This window comes from Alternaria viburni, assembly GCF_023758015.1.
Source record: "Alternaria viburni strain BMP 2772 chromosome Unknown scaffold_18, whole genome shotgun sequence".
NCBI classification, from domain to species: domain Eukaryota; kingdom Fungi; phylum Ascomycota; class Dothideomycetes; order Pleosporales; family Pleosporaceae; genus Alternaria; species Alternaria viburni.
In genome coordinates, this window is record NW_026055787.1 from 375326 (window position 1) to 397627 (window position 22302).

Here is a 22302-nt window from a genome sequence, read left to right on the forward strand (position 1 = left end):
CGTGCGGGGATCCGTACGATAGCCACGGTCCTGGTTGACGACCAGCCGCAACGCAATTGCATATGACAGCGCATCGGGGTTGAAACTCATTTCTGGCTTTTTACTTTTCATTTCTCCTACCACGCACTTGCTTGGACGATGTCGCAAACCACTACTACCGGAACCGAGACGATGCTGCGCTTGCCAGCAACGATGAAAGCATGGCAATGGACAACATGTAGTACCACGCTCGAGGAGGCAATACAACTCAATGATTCAGTACCGCTGCCGACAGCCAAGCGGCCACTCGCAAGCGGAGAATCTCTGGTTCAAGTTCACGCTGCTGCTCTGAACCAGGTCGACTACAAGCTTGCAGAACTACCCATCGTTGGGCGAATGGCCATCCCTAAGCCAGCAACCCCCGGACTTGATTTCGCTGGAAAAGTCGCTGAAGTGGGACCGGATTGCGACCTCACGGTCGGGCAAATGGTTTTTGGCAAGCTCGAGCCGAAGCAACAGTTTGGCACGTTGGGAGAATTCATCATCGGTTCAAAAGCGGGAACGGTGCCAATGCCCGATGGTATCTCAGCGGAGCAAGCAGCAACGCTGGGAGTCTGCGGTCTTGTTACATATCAGTGCCTCGCACCGAATGTAAAAGCCGGTGACAGAGTACTAATCAACGGTGGTTCAGGTGGTACGGGTACTTTTGCCATTCAGATCGCAAAAGCTCTGGGATGCTATGTCACAACGACCTGCTCCGGTAAGCGTCCAACAGTCGCGACAATGATGCATTTTCTGATCCCTCACAGCCGCAAATGTTCAGCTTTGCAAGGATCTTGGGGCCGACGAAGTGATCGACTATCGCGAGAACGATGTGCCTACCCTTTTGGCAAGCAGCTCAAAACACTATGACATGGTTCTCGACAACATTGGACATCAGTTTGAGCTATACTGGAAATCACCCTCCTTCACAAAGCCTGCAGCGAAGTACGTCCAGATCGGATCTCAAGTGAGCCTACCCTTTATTTACGATCTCGCATTCCGCTTCCTGGTACCGACGTGGCTTGGGGGAGGGCAACGGCCATTCTCTTTTGGTCTTGCATCTACGAATTTCGAAGACTTCACGAAGTTGGGAAGGCTCGTTGCGGACGGGAAAGTGAAGCCTGTCGTGAGTGAGGTTTTTGCTTTCGAGCATGTACCCAAAGCTTATGAGAAGCTCAGAACAGGTAGAGCGAAGGGAAAGCTGGTAGTTAAAGTGGGAGCGAATTGAACGATTGGCTGAAGTGAAAGTAAAGCGTGCTACCCTCCAGATGCAAAGCAAGGCCGGCCAGCCTGTTAGAACTTGTCGTTCGATGACCGCAGTTGCATTCGCGCCTGGTCCCGAATTGCTCGCTGGGTGGGATTTGATCAGCCTCAACTCGCAGAACATCCTAACATGGGATTAGTGCGCGAAAATGATAATATAGAGAAAAAAACGATCATCGTTGCTATTCGTTCAGGTTGCGTGGACGCGCTCGTGGCGCCGCTAAGGCTGGTTTCAGGCAACGAGGAGGCTGTGTTGAACGCCGATCTGCGCTCAGCTGTGTGTACCAATACGAGCATACATTCCATCAGGTTCCGAATGAATCGATTCCAATACTCCGAAATACCTTTTGAAACTCTCGAGAGAATGCGACACAGCAATTATTTAACAAGAGGAAACTTACCATCGCGTATCTCACGAAGAAATTCTGACGCGCCTATAGTACAAAGAACTTCTAATCCGGGAGCGATATGAGCGCGTCGTTGTCTATTAGGGAAGGCAAAAGAAGACAGGAAGCTAGCCCGGAAGACGACGTTGAAGGAAGGAAGCGACTCAAACCAATCATCGACCTGACATCACCACTGTGTGCGGGATGTCAAATGCTTGACGTCGACAACGTTTTCGAAGCGGCCCTCAAGTACTACAAACGCAGAGTGGACGATCCAGACAAGAAGTCGAAGCTCTACGAAACTAGCGATGGAAGGCACTTCTACGCTGATGCAGTCTCGGTGCATCGGTTTGGTACGAGGCTGTCCAAGCCATCAGATTGTCCCTTGTGCGACTTCCTTCGATCTGTCAGAGTCGAGCCAGATGTACATGAACGCTACAAACTACTTGCGTTCCGTAGCAGCGATGCTTGGCTTTTCAATGCAGATCGGGTGAGAACCGCGTTTAAAGAACCCGACTTCCTCGAGGAACGCCACGAAACAGTGTTCATGGCAGTCGTGCCAGATATAGAGTCGATCCCACCAACCGGGCATGATGCTACATGGCTAGACTACGAGATTCCTGCTGTGGGGGCCATCTTTTACAAGTCGGCTGCCGAGCCCAGCGACTTTCTCAACCAGAACCTGCTGGGAGCAAGAGAGCTCAAGGGTTCATTCGATCTTGAGCGGTTGCGGTCTTGGCTCGATTACTGCCGCAGTGGACACGGTACCGCCTGCAGACAACGTGCATCGGAAGAACCGGTAACCAGAGGCTTTCGTCTGATCAACTGTACCAAGGATCCTCCCGAGGTTGAAGACAAGCCGTGGGGAACTCCGTACGCCGCTTTAAGCTATGTTTGGGGATCTACGCCCGCCGATCTGGAAGACTGGCCGGCGACTGTCATGGACGCAGTCGAGGTCACACGCAAGCTCGACTTTACCTATCTGTGGGTGGATCGGAGCTGTATAAACCAGGCGGATCCAGAAGAGAAAGGCTACCTGATTTCGAGGATGACCACAATATATGAAGCAGCTGAGTTCACCATCGTAGCAGCTGCAGGAAATGGTGCTAGCCATGGTCTTCCTGGGGTACGAAACACACCTCGCAAGCCACAGCCAAAGTACTACGCCAATAGCGGAAGTCTACTTCTTTCTATGCTCCCTGACCCGCGGCGAGAAATACTCCAATCGCAATATTGGACCCGCGGGTGGACATACCAAGAAGGAGTCCTCTCTAACCGCCGTATCGTTTTCACAGAACACCAGTTCTACTGGGAATGTCGATGTATGGCTTCGAATGAAAGCGCGGATGTGTCGCTGTTTCACCAACCTATAAGCCATGAGAACGATCCCAACACCATTCTGGTAGACTTTATGTTGAGCGGCATATTCAAAGGCGGTGCATTCAGCGGAGGTAGTAGTGCGCACCAAGGAGACTTGGTCATTGCTAATGACGAGGAGTATCGGCTTGACTATGGCTTTCCTGTCGTAGAGGAGATAACCGTTGGAGCGCAATTGCGAGGGCTGTGCGAACATATGCGTGAGTTTACGAAACGACGCTTGACACAAGCTACAGATACCCTGCCAGCCTGTAAGTAGTTTGCCTTGGAACTGCTGGTGCTACCAATACTAAGTTCTGCGCCATCTCTAGTCCAGGGTGTTCTTGGAATGTACGAACAAACCACATCGCTGCATATGTTTCACGGAATACCCTTGTGGACGGGCGACATTGCTGGAAGCGCTGCCCCCGCTCAGATTACCTTCGCCCTGGCGATATCGTCATGGTTTCACCGTGCGGGCTCGCATCAAGCGATGTTCATCTCCGAAGCATGTATGCGACGTAATCATTTACCTTCGTGGACCTGGTAAGAGCCGTTGCGCGAGCTGCGTGTAAGACATTGACTAACTTCGTATCTTTAACTCTAGGGCTGGCTGGGGCGGTACAGTCAGTTGGCGGCTACCTCCCAATACTGAATATTGCGCTTATCTGAGTGATCTGATCAATGCCACAAGCCCAAGTCTCGTATGGGGTGCGAATATGTATCTCTCTCATTCTGGACGTCCAGAGGTAGTACGGCTGTTGGACCAAAACTCAGCGCTTCGTCTGGCCAACGGCACGTTTTCCACACTGGAGATAAAGAATCCGTTTCTTTTGAACAAGTTCCAACCGGTCAAAGAAGTAAATCGAGAATGGTCGTGGGGTAGACTGGTTGGGAGGATTGGTCGCGAACGGTATATGTCTCACCGTGTTGACAAAGCCACAGACTGGTGGAGGATAGGTGGTCGCCTGACTTTCACCAGCATGTCAATCGACATAACCCAGCAAGAGTGGACTGCCAAACACGGCTCTGGCGAGTTCATAAGTGTTTTGATCTTCGTGGGGAGATTCCTCGATGTCGAGCACGGGTAAGTGTATTTGTACGAACTTTATATGAGACATACACTGACCTCGTACACTGTAATGTAGCGCGGCACGATTTTTGACGTTGCGAAAGGTACCTCATTCCAATCCTGTTGTGTGGGAGCGAGTCGGCATGCTTTCTTTGGTGCTTGGCTACATAGGCAAGACCCGGAACATTTCGGGTCTTTTTCACCTGACGCCAGCTCATGCTCGGAGTGGTTCCATAGTGATCCAATGAATTAGCGACTGTCGCGACTAGATGTCAAAAACGATTGTGCAACCTTAGGAGTTGCTGTGAACACCCTGGGGCGTGTGCGTTCAAGAAATACGGCTAGCGATGGTAAGATCGATGCGGCAATTCCAAAGGAGTGTACGCTTAGTGCTCTGTAGAAATTCAAGGTGCATACGGTTCGTTGAGGATATACTTCCAGGGTGGTGATGGGTTAGACAAAGTTCGTGATGTACGTCATGTAGCCGCACCCCACGTATACCTTGGCAACAGCATCCATGAGCCGACGTCTTCACACGCCCATCCCGTACTTCACCCTGAACAGCAGAGGCAAAAATTGAAAGAAGAGCCGCGATCCTCAAGCTTTTCAGTGACATATGCACAAACATGCAGAAGGTTTCGGTCTGGGCTGACGAGCTCGGTCAAAAGCGGATAACCTAAATAGGAAATCCCATCCAGACTTGTCGCATCTCCAAACATGGAGGAATTCACATTCCCATCTTGTCGCGCACGTCCGAGCCCTAGCATGCCAATTATTCTAGGCCGGCAGCCTCAAAAGTACCGGTTCGGTAGAGAAGCCCGACCATGCGAGTGATCCCCGACAGGGGCCAGGGTGAAAGGTGTCAGGGCGAGCAGGTAATGTACCCGCTCAAGTGCATGTTATGTGTCACTGGCGTATGGGAACCGAAGTGCCGATGCGAGGTGTGCTGGTACCATGGTGCATGTATCAGGGATGTGGGGAGTGTGTTCTAGAATACTGGCTAGTGTGGAACGTGGTTGCAGGATTTTCATGTGGTGGCTTTGTGGTACGAGTTGTAAGGGGCGAGTATCGTGAGATCCATTTTAGGAAGGCGCTTCCGATGTGAGAGTACTATGAAGCGGTGTGAATTGGTCTGACTGATGGGTGGGGTCCGGTGATGCTCTGTGAAGAAGTGTACGCCATGAACAGATCTTGCGTGGCCTCAGCGACTTACGTATACCGCTTTGTTCATGTGCCCAGAGGTGAAGCTAGTCAGTGATTTGTGAGTTACTCCAAGAAAGCATGAGCGAAAGATATGTCAGAGCGTAGAAGTTGATTCTGCTTGTACTATGTATTACTTGCTATGATGCTAGTCACGAATTGTGATCTATGAATTGAACTTTTCTTTGTGCCAAGGAAAACGCCTGCTGGATGTCCATTCGATGCAAGAGCGGCTCAGCCTGAGCTCAACCCAAATACACCAGCAATGAGCCGAACGCCGTAAAAAAATCCAATAAGAGTGGCGAGCATGTAAACGCGACGCCGGGTATATCCTACAGTCCACTAGTGATAGTTCCAAGCGAAAATAGACCAATGGCACAGTAAGGAGATTCGTGAAGCGTCGATGATCTCATCGTAAAATGGGGTATAAGCGAAGAAAGGAAATAGGAAGCTCGCAGCTATTGCTCCAGGCTGAAGCTTCCGGAGCGGGAGCTACTGTTGGAGAAAGGAAATTCGCAGTCGTCGACGTAAGTCGGGGGGCTGATAGGAACGTCTTCGTAGAGAGGAGGCTGCTCCTCATCCCAAGCAATACCCATGCCAGAGCGCTCAGTGAGCACGAGGTGGAACTGAGTGCGGAGAACGCGAGCGGCGCCAGTAGGAGTGGCTTGGTTGAGCTTCTTGAGGGGTGCCCACTCTTCAGCGACAACCATCTCAATGATGAGGTTGTGCTTGACGCTCATGCCGCTTGGGCTCTCCATGTCGCAAAGAGGCTTCAGGCCGACGTTGCAGGCGGCCTGAAACTCGACGTCAATCTCGCCCTTCTCAAAGTCGGTCTTCCAGCCAGTCTTGACCTCCTCGCTGGCGATGGCGCGAACATCCTCGTGAAGGACACCCTTGCCCTCACCCCCGACCTTGGAAATGTGCTTGGCACAGGCTGGAGCAATGAACTTCTGCGTCTCCTCAATGCGCCAGTTGAGCTTGCGGAGCCTCCATCGTGTTTGTGAGTCTCCTTTGTTCTGCACAATACCAGATAGGCGCATCTCAATGGGGAAGTCACCAATCGGGTGGATGACCGGGGGTAGCTTCACTGAAGCGGTAAGGTTCGTGGGAGGGAAGATGCGAATAGAGTGCTTCTCGGCTCCGGGAAAGATGGCGCGCTTGATGTCCAGATTGCGCTTGTAGGTAATCTTACCCGATGAGGTAGTAGCAACAGCGGAAAGGTAGTAATCGACTGTGGCGAGGCTACCATGTGTAGTCGCAGGCAAGTGTCCCGGCAGCAAGTGGCTGAAGGGGAACGTGTGTGGGCCATGACGCAGCGAAGTAGGATGCGTCAGGAACTCCCACTTGTGGATTTCGGTGGTTTGCGTGCTGCAATCGGGGCAGTGTGGGGCGACAGGCTTCTTAGTGGAAACGATGGCGAGCATGCGCATCTCGAATTTTTCCACGGTGACGTAGGGGTCATGAACGTTGATGACGAGCTGACCCGAGAAAATAGCGCCGGTCGAAGACTGGGGGCTGTTGTAGAAGACAATGGGCGGCGACTCAACGCTCATGTTCATGGAAGCCGCGCCCTGAGCCTCCACTTTGGGGCTCTTCTTGACTTCCTCTTTTTCTTTCGCATGCTTGTCATGCTTGTGGCGGTTGAAGATGTCCATGACGAGCGATTCTTCCGACTTTGACTTTGCTTTTACGCGGGGTGCGTCGTAGGAGTAGACGGGCGGCAGCAGGCCTTCGGCGTGCGGTTTGACGTGGTCCAGTTTAGGCAATGGCGTGGGAGCCACCCTCGCGAGGGTGCTCAACAGGCGACCGGGCATGTCTGATAAAGAATCCGGGGTAGGGCTGAGATTGAGTGACGTGAGTGGATGTTGGCAGCTGTGAATCTGCGAGATAAGGAGCTGTCCAATGGAGTGAGGGAGTGGGCCGAGATCCGATATGCAGGTGCAGCAACTGTTGAATGCGGCGGCGTTCAAGAGTTAACCTTGTGGGAGTGGAGGTGGTTATAGAGAGTCTGTGGCAGGAACATGTTCTAGCTGTCAAAGTAACCAAAGGGGTAGCTCGGGGTAGGGCGTGGTCTTATTTAAAGGCGTTTAGCATTTTGAGGGAAGTTTTACATGAGAGAAACTCGATTTCGCATGATTTCATCGGTTATACCAGATGCAGGGATTGCGCACGCCACGCTAACGGGTTCTGGCAAGCACACCCCTGCGCCTTCCATGGAATTTTTGGGTCAGGAGGAAGGAACGCACGGCCTGCCGCTCTCGCGATCGCCCAGTAGCTGTCGTGCCTGCCAACTAAAAAGACGTCAACACCTGGGCAACCTTCTCAGCTGAGCTGGTACGAGAGCGTCGTGACTGTCGCGCCCTATACCGGTGTATGCAGCGCATTCCCCATCACCATGCATTACCAAGCGCTCGCTGCTGACCGCCGATTCATCACCAGGCCGAACGCATTCCGAATTCCAGCTCGTGCTTTGGCCGCCGCCAACAAGCACCGTGGTGGCTTGACTATGCGGCCAACATGTGTGACTCGCCGACGGCCATTCACTTCAGCACACATTGTACCAGAGGGTCTCCACCCGGAAACCCTGGGGTGCTCGTCCATCGCAACGGCACACTGTCCGCCCGCTAGCCATCATTCGCTGACGCACATCTGATGCCCTGTTCCCCGCAACATGGCGTTGTGATCGCCTGCAAAGTGCGACTCTGGGGACGAATATTCGAGCATCTCCTCGGACTGCCCATAGACCGGCGCGACTCCCCGCATTCCTCAAGGGCGCGCATCGTCACCTCAGGATGTGCACCTGACACGTATTTGATGACCGCTTATGCGCCCTACTCGACTACGTTGCGCATTGCTAATTGTGCAACGTCTTCGTCAATTCACAGTCATATTCGTGCTCATCGTGATGGCGACAGATGCCAAGCCGCGCCGGCGTTAGGTAATGCAACGAGTTTTTCCTACACCCACCGTGGAGCGAGAAGAAACGCTGACTGGGTACTCCACCTGTCCCAGATCCTTTACAGCTTCTTTGCACACTTTGGCGTTCCGGCCCGATATTGGCTGTTACCTACGATGCGTCGTGTCAAAGCCTCCACTTGTTGAGGGACCAGACTGGTCTACATTACTCGATGGAAACTGCACCGGTTCCGATCACGCAGCCACTTTCGCGTCGGAAATGCCCGACGAGTCCATGTGGATCAGGGCAGACGAAGCCTCCAAACACCACCTAGAAATCTCACGATACTTCGCTTAACAACGGCGACGCTTGCATGGCGTCCGCGATCTGCCAAGACTGAAGCGCCCGATCCGGTAAAACAATTGCATTCTCTGCATATCCCTGATTACCTGAACCATACATTGAGTCCATGTGGCGCACCCATGGTTCGTTCAAGGATCTCTTTCCCGTTGACATGTGCAACTCAGCATGCCACGCGTAGCTTCAGGGTTGGAGTCATAATCGCGAAATTTTACCTGAAATTGACGCCATCCAATGGCCCGTGAACGTGTCATGGCAGGACCACACTGGTAGCACGATCACCATTTCACCGCTTCTGTGGTTGCTGAATGCAGACACAACTCGCGGTGTCTAGACCTCTAGAACAGTGCCCTGCATTGCGGCTCTCTGTAGCCTCATCCGGGCGCAAAGCTTCGATCTACGACGGGCCGATTCGGTATACTTCTCTGATCTCCAATCCAGTATTGCACGGCGCTCCCGCTGTGGCGCTTTTTGCATCGGGGTCTATTCCGTCGTATTAAGGCTGTTATTGTCACGAACCAAAGTAAGCATCATGGCTTCTAGCTTCGTCGGTCTCGCTTTCTGTACTGAACGCCGAGCAACCCCGGATCGGAATGCGGAGTAGCACCCGGAACATATCAAACTCATCCATTCCGAGAACCGCTTGTCTTTCCTATAGCACTGCCTCCGGGCATATTCAGAAATCTCTGCGCCCGCCACTGACAGCTGGACAGGTGATACACGCAAGCGCGTCACCAGGACACGTCTGAACACGCCTTATACCAAGTGGATCGCGTTTGGCGAGACATGGTTTTCTCGCAACGAGTGTACCCGCACCAACGCATCGCTAGTACCCGCATAGGAACAGTACCAAGATCTCCCACGTACGTCGATCTACCGTGGACAGAATGCAACAGCTTTTTCTAGTACATGTAGCAAGATTTTCCACGCCCCATAAAACACCAGAACGGCGCAAATCTGCATCCTCACTTCCTACCTGGAATAGCTACAATTGAAGACATGGTGGATTCGTCGGCTCGTTGCATATCTTTAGACGACGTAACCCATCTTCCATGAAATCACCTTCGGATTCAGCCGCTATCCGTACAATTGGAGACGATGCGCTGTGCTTGAGTTCTTTTTGCAGCTGTGTTCAGGATCGCGACTGAGTAGGCACGACGCATGCTCCACAGTCAGCGCTTGCGCGGAAGATATTGCAACCTTCTCCCTAGCATCGTGTGGAGTAAGTGGGTATGGCATTCGATTCGAGCTAAACGTGTTCTCGCGTGTGACATCGCAAACTTTTCTCAGGGATCCCTGTTCCTGTAAACAGACTCACGCCATGTATCCCCACCGTCAGACTCAGAAAACTCCATTAGCGTAGAACGAGTGTTGTGGACATCGCGTTGAAACCAGGACTTCCTAAGTAGAGAATAAGTCACGCATGAGCATGCAGTTGAGGAAGTGACAGGTGCATCAATTCATTAGATCGTGCTACGTGCCATGTAGACCTTCACCCATCCTGTTGTCCGAACCCTAGACTCCATACTATGCAAGCCGTGTTGGTATCTTCAAGTGGTATCGTAGATCTACTCGTCGTCCTCATCGGCCTCGTCGTTGACGACGTTGAAGAAGCGGAGCTCGTAGACGCCCTTGGAGGTGGAAACGACGCGGAGCCAGTCACGGAGCTGCTGCTTCTTGAGGAACTTCTTGGTGCTGTCAAGCTATTAGCCAACATCCTTCCCTCTGAAGCGCCAGGTGTTCAACATACAGGTACTTCAGGTAGCGGCCGGAGAACTCCTGGTGCGCAATGACCTCGATCTTGCCATCGCCCTGCTGGCTGATCTGGATGGTATCACCAAGGTTACCGGTGCGGCCCTCAACCTTGATGCGGTCGTGCAGGAACTTCTCGAAAGCCTGGATGTCGAAGATCTTGTCGTTGACGGGCTGCGAGCAGTTGATGATGAACTTCTTGGTGACCTTTTGGCCCTTCTTGGCGGCAGCGGAGCGCTTCTGTAACTTGAGTACTTAGCCTACTGTTCTTGTGCGCGTGGGGTGCTCCCTTGCGCTGGACAGCAAAGCGGTTGTACGTACGGTGGTGGACATTTTGGCGGTATGGGGAGGGGAGCGCAAAGAAATGGATATCCTGCGTCTGATTTGGAGGGGTTGGAGAATGAGTGAGTGTCGCGCGGTGCGCCAGAAGTTCGAGCAGTTCAAAATTGCCGGCACGATGGTGGGGTACTAGTCCCGAAGGGGCTAGTGGCGCCAACTGCTCGAGCAGCTCGGTACCTGCCCAGGTGAGGTCATCATCATCGTTGTTGATGCCTCCCAGCAACTCAACGCCCTAACTATCTTCATTACATTTCGAGAACTCAATAACCCCCGCGCATGCTTTCCATGAAGGGCGCGACACGGCTGCTACATTCACGTCACGAGCCAGCCATCCTCCTCTTTCAATGCGAGCGTGATCACTCGTCTGTACATCTTCCAACAGTCAAATGCGCGCAGAAACCCATTATACTATTGAACAAACTATCTGCCGAGACGATTGGTACTATGTTATCACATCTATTCCTACTGTCACATTCCAAGGCCTGCTACCAAGGCCATTGCATTCCAAGGTTCACTCCGTCATTCCATCTGCATGATACAGCGCTATCGAAGAGGCCGGGAGCCCGGGCAGGTGTTGACCAGATATCATTAAGCCGTTATTGCCGACGTAATTGCACCTGTAGATGACAATCTTCCTCAGTTTCGGCGGAACCGGCTGCGCAGACGCGAAAACAAACCGCGTTCGCGATTGATTTCACCCTCGGCGTACAATGCCTCCTCTTGCATAGAGTCGATGAAGTCGCCATCCTCGGCCTCCTGCGCCTCACTCTGGAGCCGTGAAACAGGCTCACGTGCGCGAGCTTGACACATCTCTGCACGGCATTGCGGGCATGCGTTCGCACCGTTCATAGCTGACTCATTGACCCAGCTGTCTAGACAGACTTGATGGAAGTAGTGAGCACACTTCGTAATCACTGGTCGTTCTTCGTTCTTGTTGTCTTCGTGGACATCGACCATACATACGGCGCATGCGACACCCTCAGGAACGCTCTGCACTGGTTTGCAGAAATCCTCGACCAGAATACGCTCGCCAGTCGGTTGAAGATCGTCATCCATGTCCGAATTGACATCATCGTCAGAGTCTCCTAGGTATGTGAAGGGAAGTTCTATGGTGCTGTGCAACATCCCATCCTTGTAACCCTGACTTGCTTCGACAAACTCGCGGAAGCTCATGTTCGAGCGGCACGTAGGTATGTGCGCTTGGCTCATAGCACTTAACACGTGTACTGTCGCGGGCTTAAGGAAAGCTGAAACAATCCAAAAGACTTCTCGATTAGTTAGTGGAGGCAAGCTAGATACTTCCCTGAAAGCTCGAGGGCCGGAAAGGCGTCGACCTTCTAGCTTTGCTTCGCAGAACGTGGCGAGTTCTCTAAGATCCAACTCGCGGAGTGCGGGACAATCACGACATTCCATTTCCAAGTAGTTCTCCAAGTCTTTGCAGTAACGCTGGATCTGCTCCGGAGTCGGATGCTGTGTTAGGAAAGCCGTCAGAATGATGGCAGTCCTCTCTAGTGTCGCGAAGAACCAGCCGACGTTTTTTGCCGATACCTGGGACACTACTCCTGGTACCACGATAGCCAGGCTAGGAAAGTATCTGTGGAGTTCATCGAGATCGGCGCGGAATTCTTCTGGAAAGAGTGCGAGGTTTGCGTGCCGTAACCAGCTCATTCTGAGTCCGGAGGGGGTGGCTGCGTAGAGAAACAAGCGAATCATACTGAATCTTGTGTGTAGGTTGAGTTAGAGGACTTCGGGTGTGTTGATGATAATGAGGAAGGGGGAATAATAGAGACTTTTGTGACTTCAAGGTGACGAGTGCAGGTGAACGAAGTCGCCGGACTGTATAGTAGTGAAAAGTCGCGAAGAAATGATCTAAGCACATGTGCACACGAAATAGTAGGCACGATACTGCTGCCTCGAGGTTGGTGGCAAAGTGTGGTGAATTAGGTGCCGTGAGAAACTGGCTCTCTGGCCGACTCTGGTACAAGCTTTCATCCATTAGTATACGAGGCATCCCTTGACTTGACCATCGCATTATCCATCCGCAGATATCCCGGTTTTACCAGCTTGTTTCGCCGGTTACATGCTCTCATCTGGGGTTGTTTGCACGTTGTGCGTCGAAAGATTACATCTGGTCACTCTTACCGTGCGCCTTATGATATCTTGATCGCAATATTCTGAAGCAAAAGATCTTCCTTTACCTAAATGTTGAGCAGAGATTATAGATCGCTCTCGCTAGGCGACATATTCAGCCGAGTTGCCTCTGACGCTAGAGTGCATGCGCGCTATAGGTATTCGCAGCTTTCAGCCTTCCTGCTACACGAGGCCTCACGGTAAAATACGGAAGATAGAAGCAATTGCTCACTTCCAAGCTGGCTTTTCGACGTCTTTCTGAAGCAACACCGGGTGTCGGGAAGGACCCCTGGCACGTGTCGAGATCAGCGCGTTCCGAAAAGAGGATAGTGTCTAAACTGTTCCGAGACCCGGTAGCATCATCGCCTGATGCGATGCGATAGGCGGATGTCCTTGCATCGCCTTCTTGACAACGACATCAAGATGGCGGATAACAGATGCCGTTGCATCATATTCGGACCGCATCGCGTATCAGGCGTCCAATGTGACAGCACTGCAAGGCAGACACGAGTGGCTGCCTAACGCGGCGCAGTATTCATATGACAACCCGCCTTAAGATTGCGTCCATCTCATATATTCCTTCGGTCATCCATCGTATACCTCTACCGAGAATTTTCATCATGCTCTTCTCGCCAGTGATGCGCAGTGCCGTTCTCCAGGCAACCGCCATCTGCACCGTCTCGCTGCTCTACAGCCATTATGCCGAAGAAAACATATTCGCCGAAGTAACGCAGGATGAAACATTCAAGACACTTCTCAACCTTCTCACCAATGGGACATTGTCCAATGCTACCATTCCTGGTTTAACAGACCAGAGTGGCCAATTAGCAATCGATGCCAAACCCACGGTCAACACCTCCGACGGTGCCTCGTTCTCCTTTGCCCTCCAGCATGGCAACGAAACTAGAACTGGACTCAATGGGACCAATGGCATTAACGGGACTGCAGGTAATGAGGTACCGGAATCTTTCTATCGGCGAAGGTTGCCAAGAGAAGTGATCATTTCACTAGCGCTCGCTATACTGCAGTATTGGTGGCTCATTGGCCTTGAAAGGATTTTGCCTGCTCGACCGAGATATCGAGACGCCCCAGCGCAGCAAAAGGAGCAAGTCGAAGAGTACGAAGATAGAGAGGAAGAGGTAGTGAAGAAATGGATCGCACAGGGCAGAGTACATCGAGCGTCGTTAAACTGGCGTAATACTTTCGTCAAATGGGTGCTCGATATGACAGTTGGCATGCTGTCTATATTCACCGTGGAGCATATGCTTCGGCAGCTTCTCAAAATGAAGTCACCAATTTTGATCTTCAAGGGCTTGGGCGAAGTGAGTTCTTATCTTCATTTTTCGGCATGCCATCTCACTAACGTGCCGACTAGCACCTTATCTTCAACTTCCTGGGCACATTCTTCTCCATCACTCCGCTTGTTCGCCTTGCTGCCTTCATTCTCGCTCCTGCCTACAAGCAAATTATCTTTATCGAAGGTATCCAGCTAGTGTGGACGGTCTTCGCCTTGCAATTCTTGCGCATAACAGCCTCATGGGCGGTCAAAACGGAGTTTGTCCAGAACTTCATGCAGAATATGACCAGAGAGCACGAGGCAAACATGAAATATCAACAGTATAGAACTATTCGGGACAGAGAGCTGTGAGTATGTAGACTAGCAAAGACGACGAGTCAATTGAACTTCCAATCTCTACACTACCGCCAGCTTGGCGTTACGAGAATGATCGTACTCAGTTTCGTCTGCCATGTTTCCATCAAAAACTGTCTTACCTATCTTCCCCGACTTATCTTCATAATCCAACCACATGAGCGCTTCCTTCACCAGATCTGATGGCCCAGCAACGGTTGGCACATGCCATTGGTCCGCTCCTTGGCTCACAAAGTTTGCATGTGCACTGTCCTGTGCCTGAGCGATGATGCGCGCGCAGTCGATGCGTGAAAAAGAGGCTCGAGGCGTTGCAGGAAACTTCCCTTTGGGTTCCGAGAATTTGGTGAGAGTTGACATCGATGCGCGAGGTGTGGCCGGAAGTGATCTATCGAATGGTAGGGAAGGAAGCCGGCGGTTCATGTACCAGGCTTCCCAGCCCAGCCTCGAGGGCGCTGGCGCTGCTGGTGTCTGAAAGGCTAGTTTTGAAACACGCTTCTTTGGCTTCCTTTTGGGCTTCGCTCTCGAACCTAAAGTCCTGTCACGAGGAACTTTAGGTGTGTTCATTGGTGTCTTTGACGTCCTGGCCGCTAGTCGCTGACTCAACTTTGCAATATACTCAGCGAGCAAATTCAAGAGTTCTGCACACTTGTTACGCAGCCTCACGCCCAATTTTGGTCTCGGCACCTGGGGGTTGGGCGTCTCCACAGGTGTCGATCTGACGTGTTCCTCATACACTTCATCACTCAAGATCTCAGACAAAGGCACGTCTCTACACCTTGTTCGCATCGTCATACTAGAGGCATTCTCTGATATGGTGTGATATTCGCCGGCTGGGAAGAACTCATGGCGATCACTTCTGAATGACAGCTCTTTAGGTACCGGATTGGTCTGCGGTCCAGATGTAGATACGCCTGTACCGATGGAATCAGCATGATGTGAATCTGCGGTGTCGTGCCGCAACGCTGCGGAACTTCGCTGGAAGGGGATTGGGGGTGCCGGCCTCGGGTTGTCCAGCCAAGCTTCAGCCTTGAGTTCCAATACACTGTCGCTGTCTTTGATGGATAGGGAATCGCAGTTCGTAAGTGGCCTCTCAAGGATTGGTTCATGTCTCGACCTTCGCATTTCCAGTAGAAAGGGATTACTAGTCTTTGATGGCGTCAGACTGTCAGGGCTCTTATGCCGGGTATTGTATGGTGGTTTGGACAACTCACCTGCACGAACTTCGCGGCGATCTACCTTCCTATGTTCCGTCCTTAGGAACTCTTCGGCGGTACAAACATCCCATGACTGAGGCCAGCGGTCTTTTCGGAAGTTGCGGTCAACGGGCGAAGGAGGCGAAGTCGTTGTCTTTGTGGAAAGCGTACTGGAGTTACGGAACGTGCGAGGCTGATGACCCAAGGATTGAGTTTGGCTAGCTATGTCTTCCCACTCGGATCGCCAGTCTTCGTTTTCCTCGCCTTCATGTTCCAGATCTCTTTCATGACCGGCACCGCCCCTCAAGCCGGAGTCTGGGTGGTCACCTGTGCGGAGGGTTATTTCATTGCGGACTCCAGGCCAGATGGTGTTCTCCGAAGATCTCCTAGCTCCTATTGGCGGCTTCGAAGCGTCGTCTTTATACGTAGAGGTAGCATTGCTTCTAGCGTAGTCTTCCTCGATGAACATTGCTTGACAATAGTCGCAGTGCTCTCGATGTTCGTCCAGCTGCATAGCCCAGACTTCGCATTGAGCACCTCTTGTATACTTGTAACTTCTGGAGCGCTTGTCTCTGAACTGAGGATTCAGTCGCTTAGTATGTTGCCAGTCAAAGCGACTGATGCTATCCTCGTGCCGTTGAACGAACTTGGCAGGGAACATGAGGCGGCCCAGTTGTATGCTCAAGGGACTTTTTGCCGTAATGATCGCCTCGTTTGAACTTAAGCTAGGAGTATTTGGTGCCAGCGTACCATAGGATTTCGGAGTGATAGGTGGGACACCTGGTGCAGCAGGCAACTTGGGATTTTGTAGCGGGAACTCTCGCCTGCCGTGTGCATCATGGTTCCAGTACTCAGAATCACTACCACCGCCGCGAACGGGTAACAAACATGGTTGCTTTACCTCTTTCATCTCAGAGAAGCTCTCACTGTCATTTGCAGGATGTACCCGACTCGTACAGAACTTCGGCGAGCTTGTCTCAAACTCGTCTTTGACTGCGTCATTCAGCGCATTGACCAAGTCGCCAACATCTTGGTAGTAGTCTTGTTCTTCTTCGCTCGATGCGGTTCTGACCGAGGTATTGGTAGACGACTTGGATGTTTTTAGATCGATGTCAAGCTTCGTTAGTAGCTTCCCGAGAGCATCCACATCTTCGTCATGCACCTCCCATGTAGCTATCTTTGTTTCGCGATCCAAGTGACAATCACTCGGAACATCGCATATGCTAATAGTGACATGCTCATCGCTAATGTTCTCGGGCAACTCTATACCCATCTCTTCGCGGATCTTCATGATCTCCAAGACGCGCGCGATATATGGGTCGTTGGTGAGCGATTCCTCTCCGTCGCCAATTTCAAGGATGCGACATATTTCAGGCAGTGTCGACCTGTGAGGAAACTGGTATAGGTGCGGAGTGGTACCAGCAAAGACGATGATGGATTTTCTTGGATAGAAGTCGAAAGACTTCGCTTTGATAGTGGCACACGCATAGGAAGGGTCGGAGGGGAATGCTTGTAGAGTCGTGTTCTTCGTAGATTTCGCTGGTGATGATGGATCTTCATTACCGCCTCGCATCCTTCCCAGGCCTGGCCACTCCAGGGGGATTTGCTCAGTCGAAACGGCTTCTTCCGTGCCATCTGTGCACAACGTACGAGATGTAGTACTCTCGATTAGATGCATAAAGCGGGTCTTGAGAACCTCCAGGTCTTCAGCGATTGCGTCCTTTTCTGCCAGTGCGGCCTCAAGCCGCTCTTCCATCTCCACTTGTACATCCATCTGCCAATGTAGATCCTGCATGAGACTGTGGTTTAGCTCCTTGAAGTTCTCGAGTTCCCGTTCGAGAAAGCAGTTGCGTGTTTGTAGTACACTGGCCAATGTCATCCAAAAATCTCCACGTTGAGAGGTTGGAGGGCCCACACATAATGTCGCGACCTCTTGCATGAGCTGCTCAAAAATACTGCTAGAATCATTGGTTGAAATCTCGTTCGCGGATGATGGGTCGGTTTCGTAGCCACTTCCGCCGCGGATTTGCGCGCCGACTACTTCTCTTGTGCGATTCGTAAGAAAGAGGTTGTTGTCGTTGACCATATACATATCACCTTCATCTCCGTCAAAGTTCCAGTCCCCACCCGTCAGGACATTCCAGCTTAGTCCCATGGTCTCCCACCAGCTTGCGATCGCGCTCTTGAACACCTGCTTTGACTGTATTTTGTGGATCGCGACTTCCTGCCAGTGCCCATTTCCACAAGCCTTTTGCTTCCAGGCTTCTCGTTTTACGAAATCTTCTGTTGCTCCTGTTGGAAAATAGTAGATTGTCGCAGCGCTGTGGAAGACAAGCTCGGGCTTGTTGGTTCCGGGGATGACGAAACCTGGAGGCAGGTATACGAGGATATAGTGGATGGTGGAATCGCCGACCCGAGTTGCGGCTCGTTGAAAAAGCAAGTGTGGTGAGGCTGGGGTGAGATTAGAGACGCTGCTGGTATCAGCATGCTCGCGACTACCATATTGATCAACGTCCTCTCCACTTCCACCACGCAGACGACTCGGTTCATCTTCTTTCTCCTCTTGGCCGCCTCTCGATCGAGTAACACTGTCCTGGTGCGCCGTCTCCAGAAGCATACGCACTTGCTCTCTCAAGCGTTCCACCTGCTGTCGCAATTCCCAGATGATCTCTTTATCGCGACCACTACTCTGGCTTCCATTCATGTCCTCCTGTTGCGACGAAGCGTCCATCTGATCCCAGTTCGTGTACCCACCATAGTCATACACGAATTCTTCGTCTTCGTCTCTCCCACCCATTCCGCCTCTTAATGTCGCATTCATATCTCCGTCATCAAGGTCATCTCCACGCTCACCGCACGTACAGTATGGCCCGTCGTCGTCGTCGTCATCATCGTCGTAATACTCCTCTTGCGCCTCATAGATAGTACTGAGAATATCCGCCAAGATCATCTCCTGTTTATACAACATCTCAACTAGCAGGCCGTGCCACTGATCTTGCGCATCGCATCGGCTTGTCAAGGCTCTCATGCCAGCCTCAGTCCTTTCCATACGATCCTGGAGCCGGAGGATAGTCATCTCCGTTTCGATCTGTCGCAATGTATCTGGGTCAGTTTGCTGTGAACGTCTTTCTTCCGGGCTAGGCGCATTGCTGCGCTCAAAGTGGCGTGACGGACCAGAAGCGTCCGTCTCAGTCATCGACTCGTGCGGAAGTCTGATATCAGCTCGTTGCCGACCAACGGGTGCCCGATCGCTCCTTGCATGATTTGCGTTCTCTTCATTGGGACCTTCCCGCCACAACCTCGCCATGTCTTCCCAGTCCCCCTCAAAGTAGACTCTAGACGATTCGTTGCCGTCAGTCACGCCCACAGCGTCCAAGACTGCTTGCAGAATGGCATCTAGACCCTGTAAATCCTCATGTAGATGTTCAAGACGGCTTTCCATTTCCAAAATCACCTCGCGCTCAGCATCGTCTCGGACGTCCAGACAGTCTTTCAGCGTCGTATTATTCTCTCGCAACATCGCGTTCTCTTCTCTTAACAACCTGATCTCTTGATCAGCCAAGCCGAGCTCTCCTTCGAGCACCTCTATCTGGGAAAAAGCGAGGGCAAGATTGTGGCTTAAGTGTCGAATTTCTGTTTCGACAGCATGTGGATGAACAGTAGAGTTCGCTCGGTGGCCTGTACCGACATGATTTTCGCGATTGTTATCGCCAGGCGTGTAACGGAGTCGGGGATCATGGTCCGCACCTGCTGTTCCCGACGATCGAGGCATCTTCGTACAGAAAAATTCCGGTAGTAGTCGTATCTTGATTCTCATAGAAGTGTACGAGGCTTGCTTCGTTGCGGACGGGCCTGGATTTAGCAGATGATGATAAGTGGGAATGCTGATATAGCAGTTGTCAAGAGGTCGAAATCAATATCGTGACAGGAGAAGAGTATAAGAACAAATTGCTGAAACCGCGTACTTTATGTAAAGAACCAAGACCTGAATGCGTGACACTTGCTTCGATGAAGGGGTTCTGCGTGAAGCGACTCGCAGTATTGAAGCGTCGTCGCCGTGACAGAAAAGCTAAATTTGATGCTCGTATACTAAAAGAAGAGGCGAAGGTGAATGCGCTCAGCACACAGCACGCGCGAAGATTCTCATAGCGTTCTACACGTAGGAACCAACAGCTAACAAGGGGTATACAACAGCTGCGAATGTCTAATGACGTGGATGAAAGGCGCAAACAGCATTGCGAACGCATGAGAAGATGATACATTCGCCACGTTGGACCTACAAAACAATGTCTATGAAGCTTGACAACAGAGCCGCGAAGGGCTTAAACCATATCTGGGTATACCGTGCATGATGCCCTTGTAGTAATGCGCCGTACAGAAGAAGAAGTGAAGCGCCAAAAGTCTAAAACGAAACCTAAACTGAACTCCACTCGGCCTTCAGCCGTACAAGGACCGATAATCGCTAATGAACTGAACACGTTGAACCTCAGGCCGTGAAAAGGAAATCATGACTCTAGAAAGATTACAAGATTGTAAAGGGGAGTCGTAGCACCGTGAAGTCGGTACCACCACGTGTTGAATGCCAAGCTCCATGTCGCAGAATAGCCGGGCGCCATCATGTCGCTGTGCCGAACGCCCAATGTAAAACACTTTTAGTTACCGACCCGTTCGGAAACACGGCCGCGCTCAATCTGCTCCACGCGACCTTTGGAGTCGGTGCGCTTCATGCGAGATCGAGCTAACGCAGCTGCGGCTTCCTCGTGCTCCCTAGCCAAACGTCTGAGGGCGATTTTGGCTTCTTCAAGAGGTATGCTGTCGCTGCGCTTGGGGCTGCTCTGTCGTGAAGGGCGTTGGCTAGTCGGGTTTGATGTAGGAGTCGGAGGCTGGTAGCGGAAGCTGTTGGCCCTTGTGCTAGCAACGCTGAAGCCGTTCTTGGTGCTACCAGGACGGCTAGTGCGATACTCAGTGCTTACTGACTCTTGGCTTCGGTTGTCGGCATCGCGGGCAGGAGAGTTCTTTCGGGACCGAACGTAGTTGGGATCGTCGCGCTTGATCATGTGACGGAATTGCTGTGTTTGCTGATCGAAGACCCAACGTTGATAGCCTGCAGCACCATTTGCGTTCCCAGGAATGAAGGTGTCGTGTTCGTCCCAGCACTTGACCCAAGCCACGTCATCGACCCGGAAGAAGCCTGCTTGTACTTCTTTACCTTTATCGTTCTTGATCATGACAGTCTTCTTGCGCTTGTTGAACTCGGGTTCCAAGAAATAACGACCGATAGCATGGGAGTATTTCAGAGGAACGGGACGGTCCAGGGGGATGTACACTCTGCCGGTTGATGACTTGATGTATGAACTGGGGTGGCCTTCTGGCTTGGAATCGTCCTTGAGAGTTGCGATCAGGAACCAGCCTCGTCCGGGGATACTCTCGTACTGGCCGGGTACTGGGCTGGTCCACTCTTCAACGACCTTGGATGACTGCTCTGCCTTGTTCGACTTGAACCACTTGTGGGGCGCAAAGGCCTTTTGAGTGGCTATGAAGAGGTTGGGCGCCATGTCGATGGTTTTCGAACGACGTTTGATAAAACTCCTTTGGTCACTGTCGGTGATGTCCTCCGGGGACAGTCGGCAGTGGTGGTGGGTCTGAGATTCCGGGGGTGGCAAGTACTCCGGAAAGTTCTTGAAGCAGAGTCTGCCGTCGGGTAAAGCACGTGGTCGTGATCGTCAGTGGCAACGTTGGATGCTGCGAGGTTCCGCTTGAACAGAGGCGAGTTGGTAGACGAGGTATGGAAATCCGGTACTTCAGGAGTGTGTTGTGAAAGTGACTAGCCGAAGACCGCCGGTCACTGCGTGCAGGTGCACGACTGTGTCGCTATGAGGAGCGAGGCAAGCCTTCGACGAGCGTGGTTCACTGAGTGCGCGTGAAAGGAGGAATCTCGAAACAAAGACGCTGGGGTGTCGAAATATTTAAAAGACGGGAGCTAATTTAGTGCTGGGTCTGAAAATCTTTCCCAGGCTGACGGAAGGAAATTGGGATGCGCTTCGACCTACCGTGGGTACAAGTGTGGACCATGTACCGGGGAGCAATAGTCAGACATCTAAGGCCAATGCCAACGTGAGCACCGAGTCCTCGCACGCCGCCCCCGAGCGTATCGGACCCTCAGTAAAACGGGCCTCATCAGAAATTCGTCATGACACACTGCCTCAATCAGCTCTTCTCAGCGGTACACGTTCCCGGTTCTTTCCTGTCGCGCGCCCACGGATCCGCTGATTGTCGTGGTGGCATGCCAGGCTCCGCATTCGTGCCTCCCTCGCAGCAACCCACATGCGTTGATAGAGTGCCGCCCTGGGCCAATCACCTGGGGTGCCAGCCACTCGTGGACAGATAATGCCAGATAACGCGACGTAGCCAGGTCGATTGTCCAGCAGTCGCCTGGGAGTGTGAAATTGCCAGGGCAGGCACAGACGGAGGGCAGCTTCAGAGCGGTGTGATGCTGGGTTGAGGTGTGCGGATGCGAAAGGGACTGAGTGGACCGACAGGCGTTGCTAGATCGTGCGCGGAACTTCCGTAAGCGCAGCCGGTAGCGAGGCGCTCAACATGTCCGCCGTCGACGGAACCAGCACCAGCACCAGGAACCATGACAAAACAACGGACTCGGAGCCCCGGGTCGCCTGAAGCAACAA

The 22302-nt window shown here is 52.2% G+C and overlaps 8 protein-coding genes across 8 annotated transcripts; 3 read left to right on the forward strand and 5 right to left on the reverse strand.

Annotated features, from left to right (window-relative positions):
* Positions 1–192: 192 nt before the first annotated feature.
* J4E79_007990 (uncharacterized protein) lies at positions 193–1249 on the forward strand (the record flags this gene model as incomplete). The annotated part of the gene is made up of 2 exons (XM_049356851.1): positions 193–739; positions 789–1249. The coding sequence occupies 2 exons, from the start codon at positions 193–195 to the stop codon at positions 1247–1249; spliced, it is 1008 nt and encodes a 335-aa protein (XP_049208698.1).
* A 632-nt stretch (positions 1250–1881) lies between these two features.
* On the forward strand, positions 1882–2873 carry J4E79_007991 (uncharacterized protein; the record flags this gene model as incomplete). The annotated part of the gene is made up of 2 exons (XM_049356852.1): positions 1882–2796; positions 2844–2873. 2 exons carry the CDS (start codon positions 1882–1884, stop codon positions 2871–2873), a joined length of 945 nt encoding a protein of 314 aa, XP_049208699.1.
* A 2883-nt stretch (positions 2874–5756) lies between these two features.
* On the reverse strand, positions 5757–7112 carry J4E79_007992 (uncharacterized protein; the record flags this gene model as incomplete). The annotated part of the gene is made up of 1 exon (XM_049356853.1): positions 5757–7112. The coding sequence occupies one exon, from the start codon at positions 7110–7112 to the stop codon at positions 5757–5759; it is 1356 nt and encodes a 451-aa protein (XP_049208700.1).
* Positions 7113–10122: 3010 nt separating this feature from the next.
* RPL22 (60S ribosomal protein L22) lies at positions 10123–10639 on the reverse strand (the record flags this gene model as incomplete). The annotated part of the gene is made up of 3 exons (XM_049356854.1): positions 10123–10249; positions 10305–10546; positions 10628–10639. 3 exons carry the CDS (start codon positions 10637–10639, stop codon positions 10123–10125), a joined length of 381 nt encoding a protein of 126 aa, XP_049208701.1.
* A 642-nt stretch (positions 10640–11281) lies between these two features.
* On the reverse strand, positions 11282–12313 carry J4E79_007994 (uncharacterized protein; the record flags this gene model as incomplete). The annotated part of the gene is made up of 1 exon (XM_049356855.1): positions 11282–12313. The coding sequence occupies one exon, from the start codon at positions 12311–12313 to the stop codon at positions 11282–11284; it is 1032 nt and encodes a 343-aa protein (XP_049208702.1).
* A 1082-nt stretch (positions 12314–13395) lies between these two features.
* J4E79_007995 (uncharacterized protein) lies at positions 13396–14423 on the forward strand (the record flags this gene model as incomplete). Its single annotated transcript, XM_049356856.1, has 2 exons — positions 13396–14097; positions 14151–14423. 2 exons carry the CDS (start codon positions 13396–13398, stop codon positions 14421–14423), a joined length of 975 nt encoding a protein of 324 aa, XP_049208703.1.
* A 1168-nt stretch (positions 14424–15591) lies between these two features.
* Positions 15592–19139, reverse strand: J4E79_007996 (uncharacterized protein; the record flags this gene model as incomplete). The annotated part of the gene is made up of 2 exons (XM_049356857.1): positions 15592–15599; positions 15638–19139. 2 exons carry the CDS (start codon positions 19137–19139, stop codon positions 15592–15594), a joined length of 3510 nt encoding a protein of 1169 aa, XP_049208704.1.
* A 1132-nt stretch (positions 19140–20271) lies between these two features.
* On the reverse strand, positions 20272–21174 carry J4E79_007997 (uncharacterized protein; the record flags this gene model as incomplete). Its single annotated transcript, XM_049356858.1, has 1 exon — positions 20272–21174. The coding sequence occupies one exon, from the start codon at positions 21172–21174 to the stop codon at positions 20272–20274; it is 903 nt and encodes a 300-aa protein (XP_049208705.1).
* Between the last annotated feature and the right edge of the window lie 1128 nt (positions 21175–22302).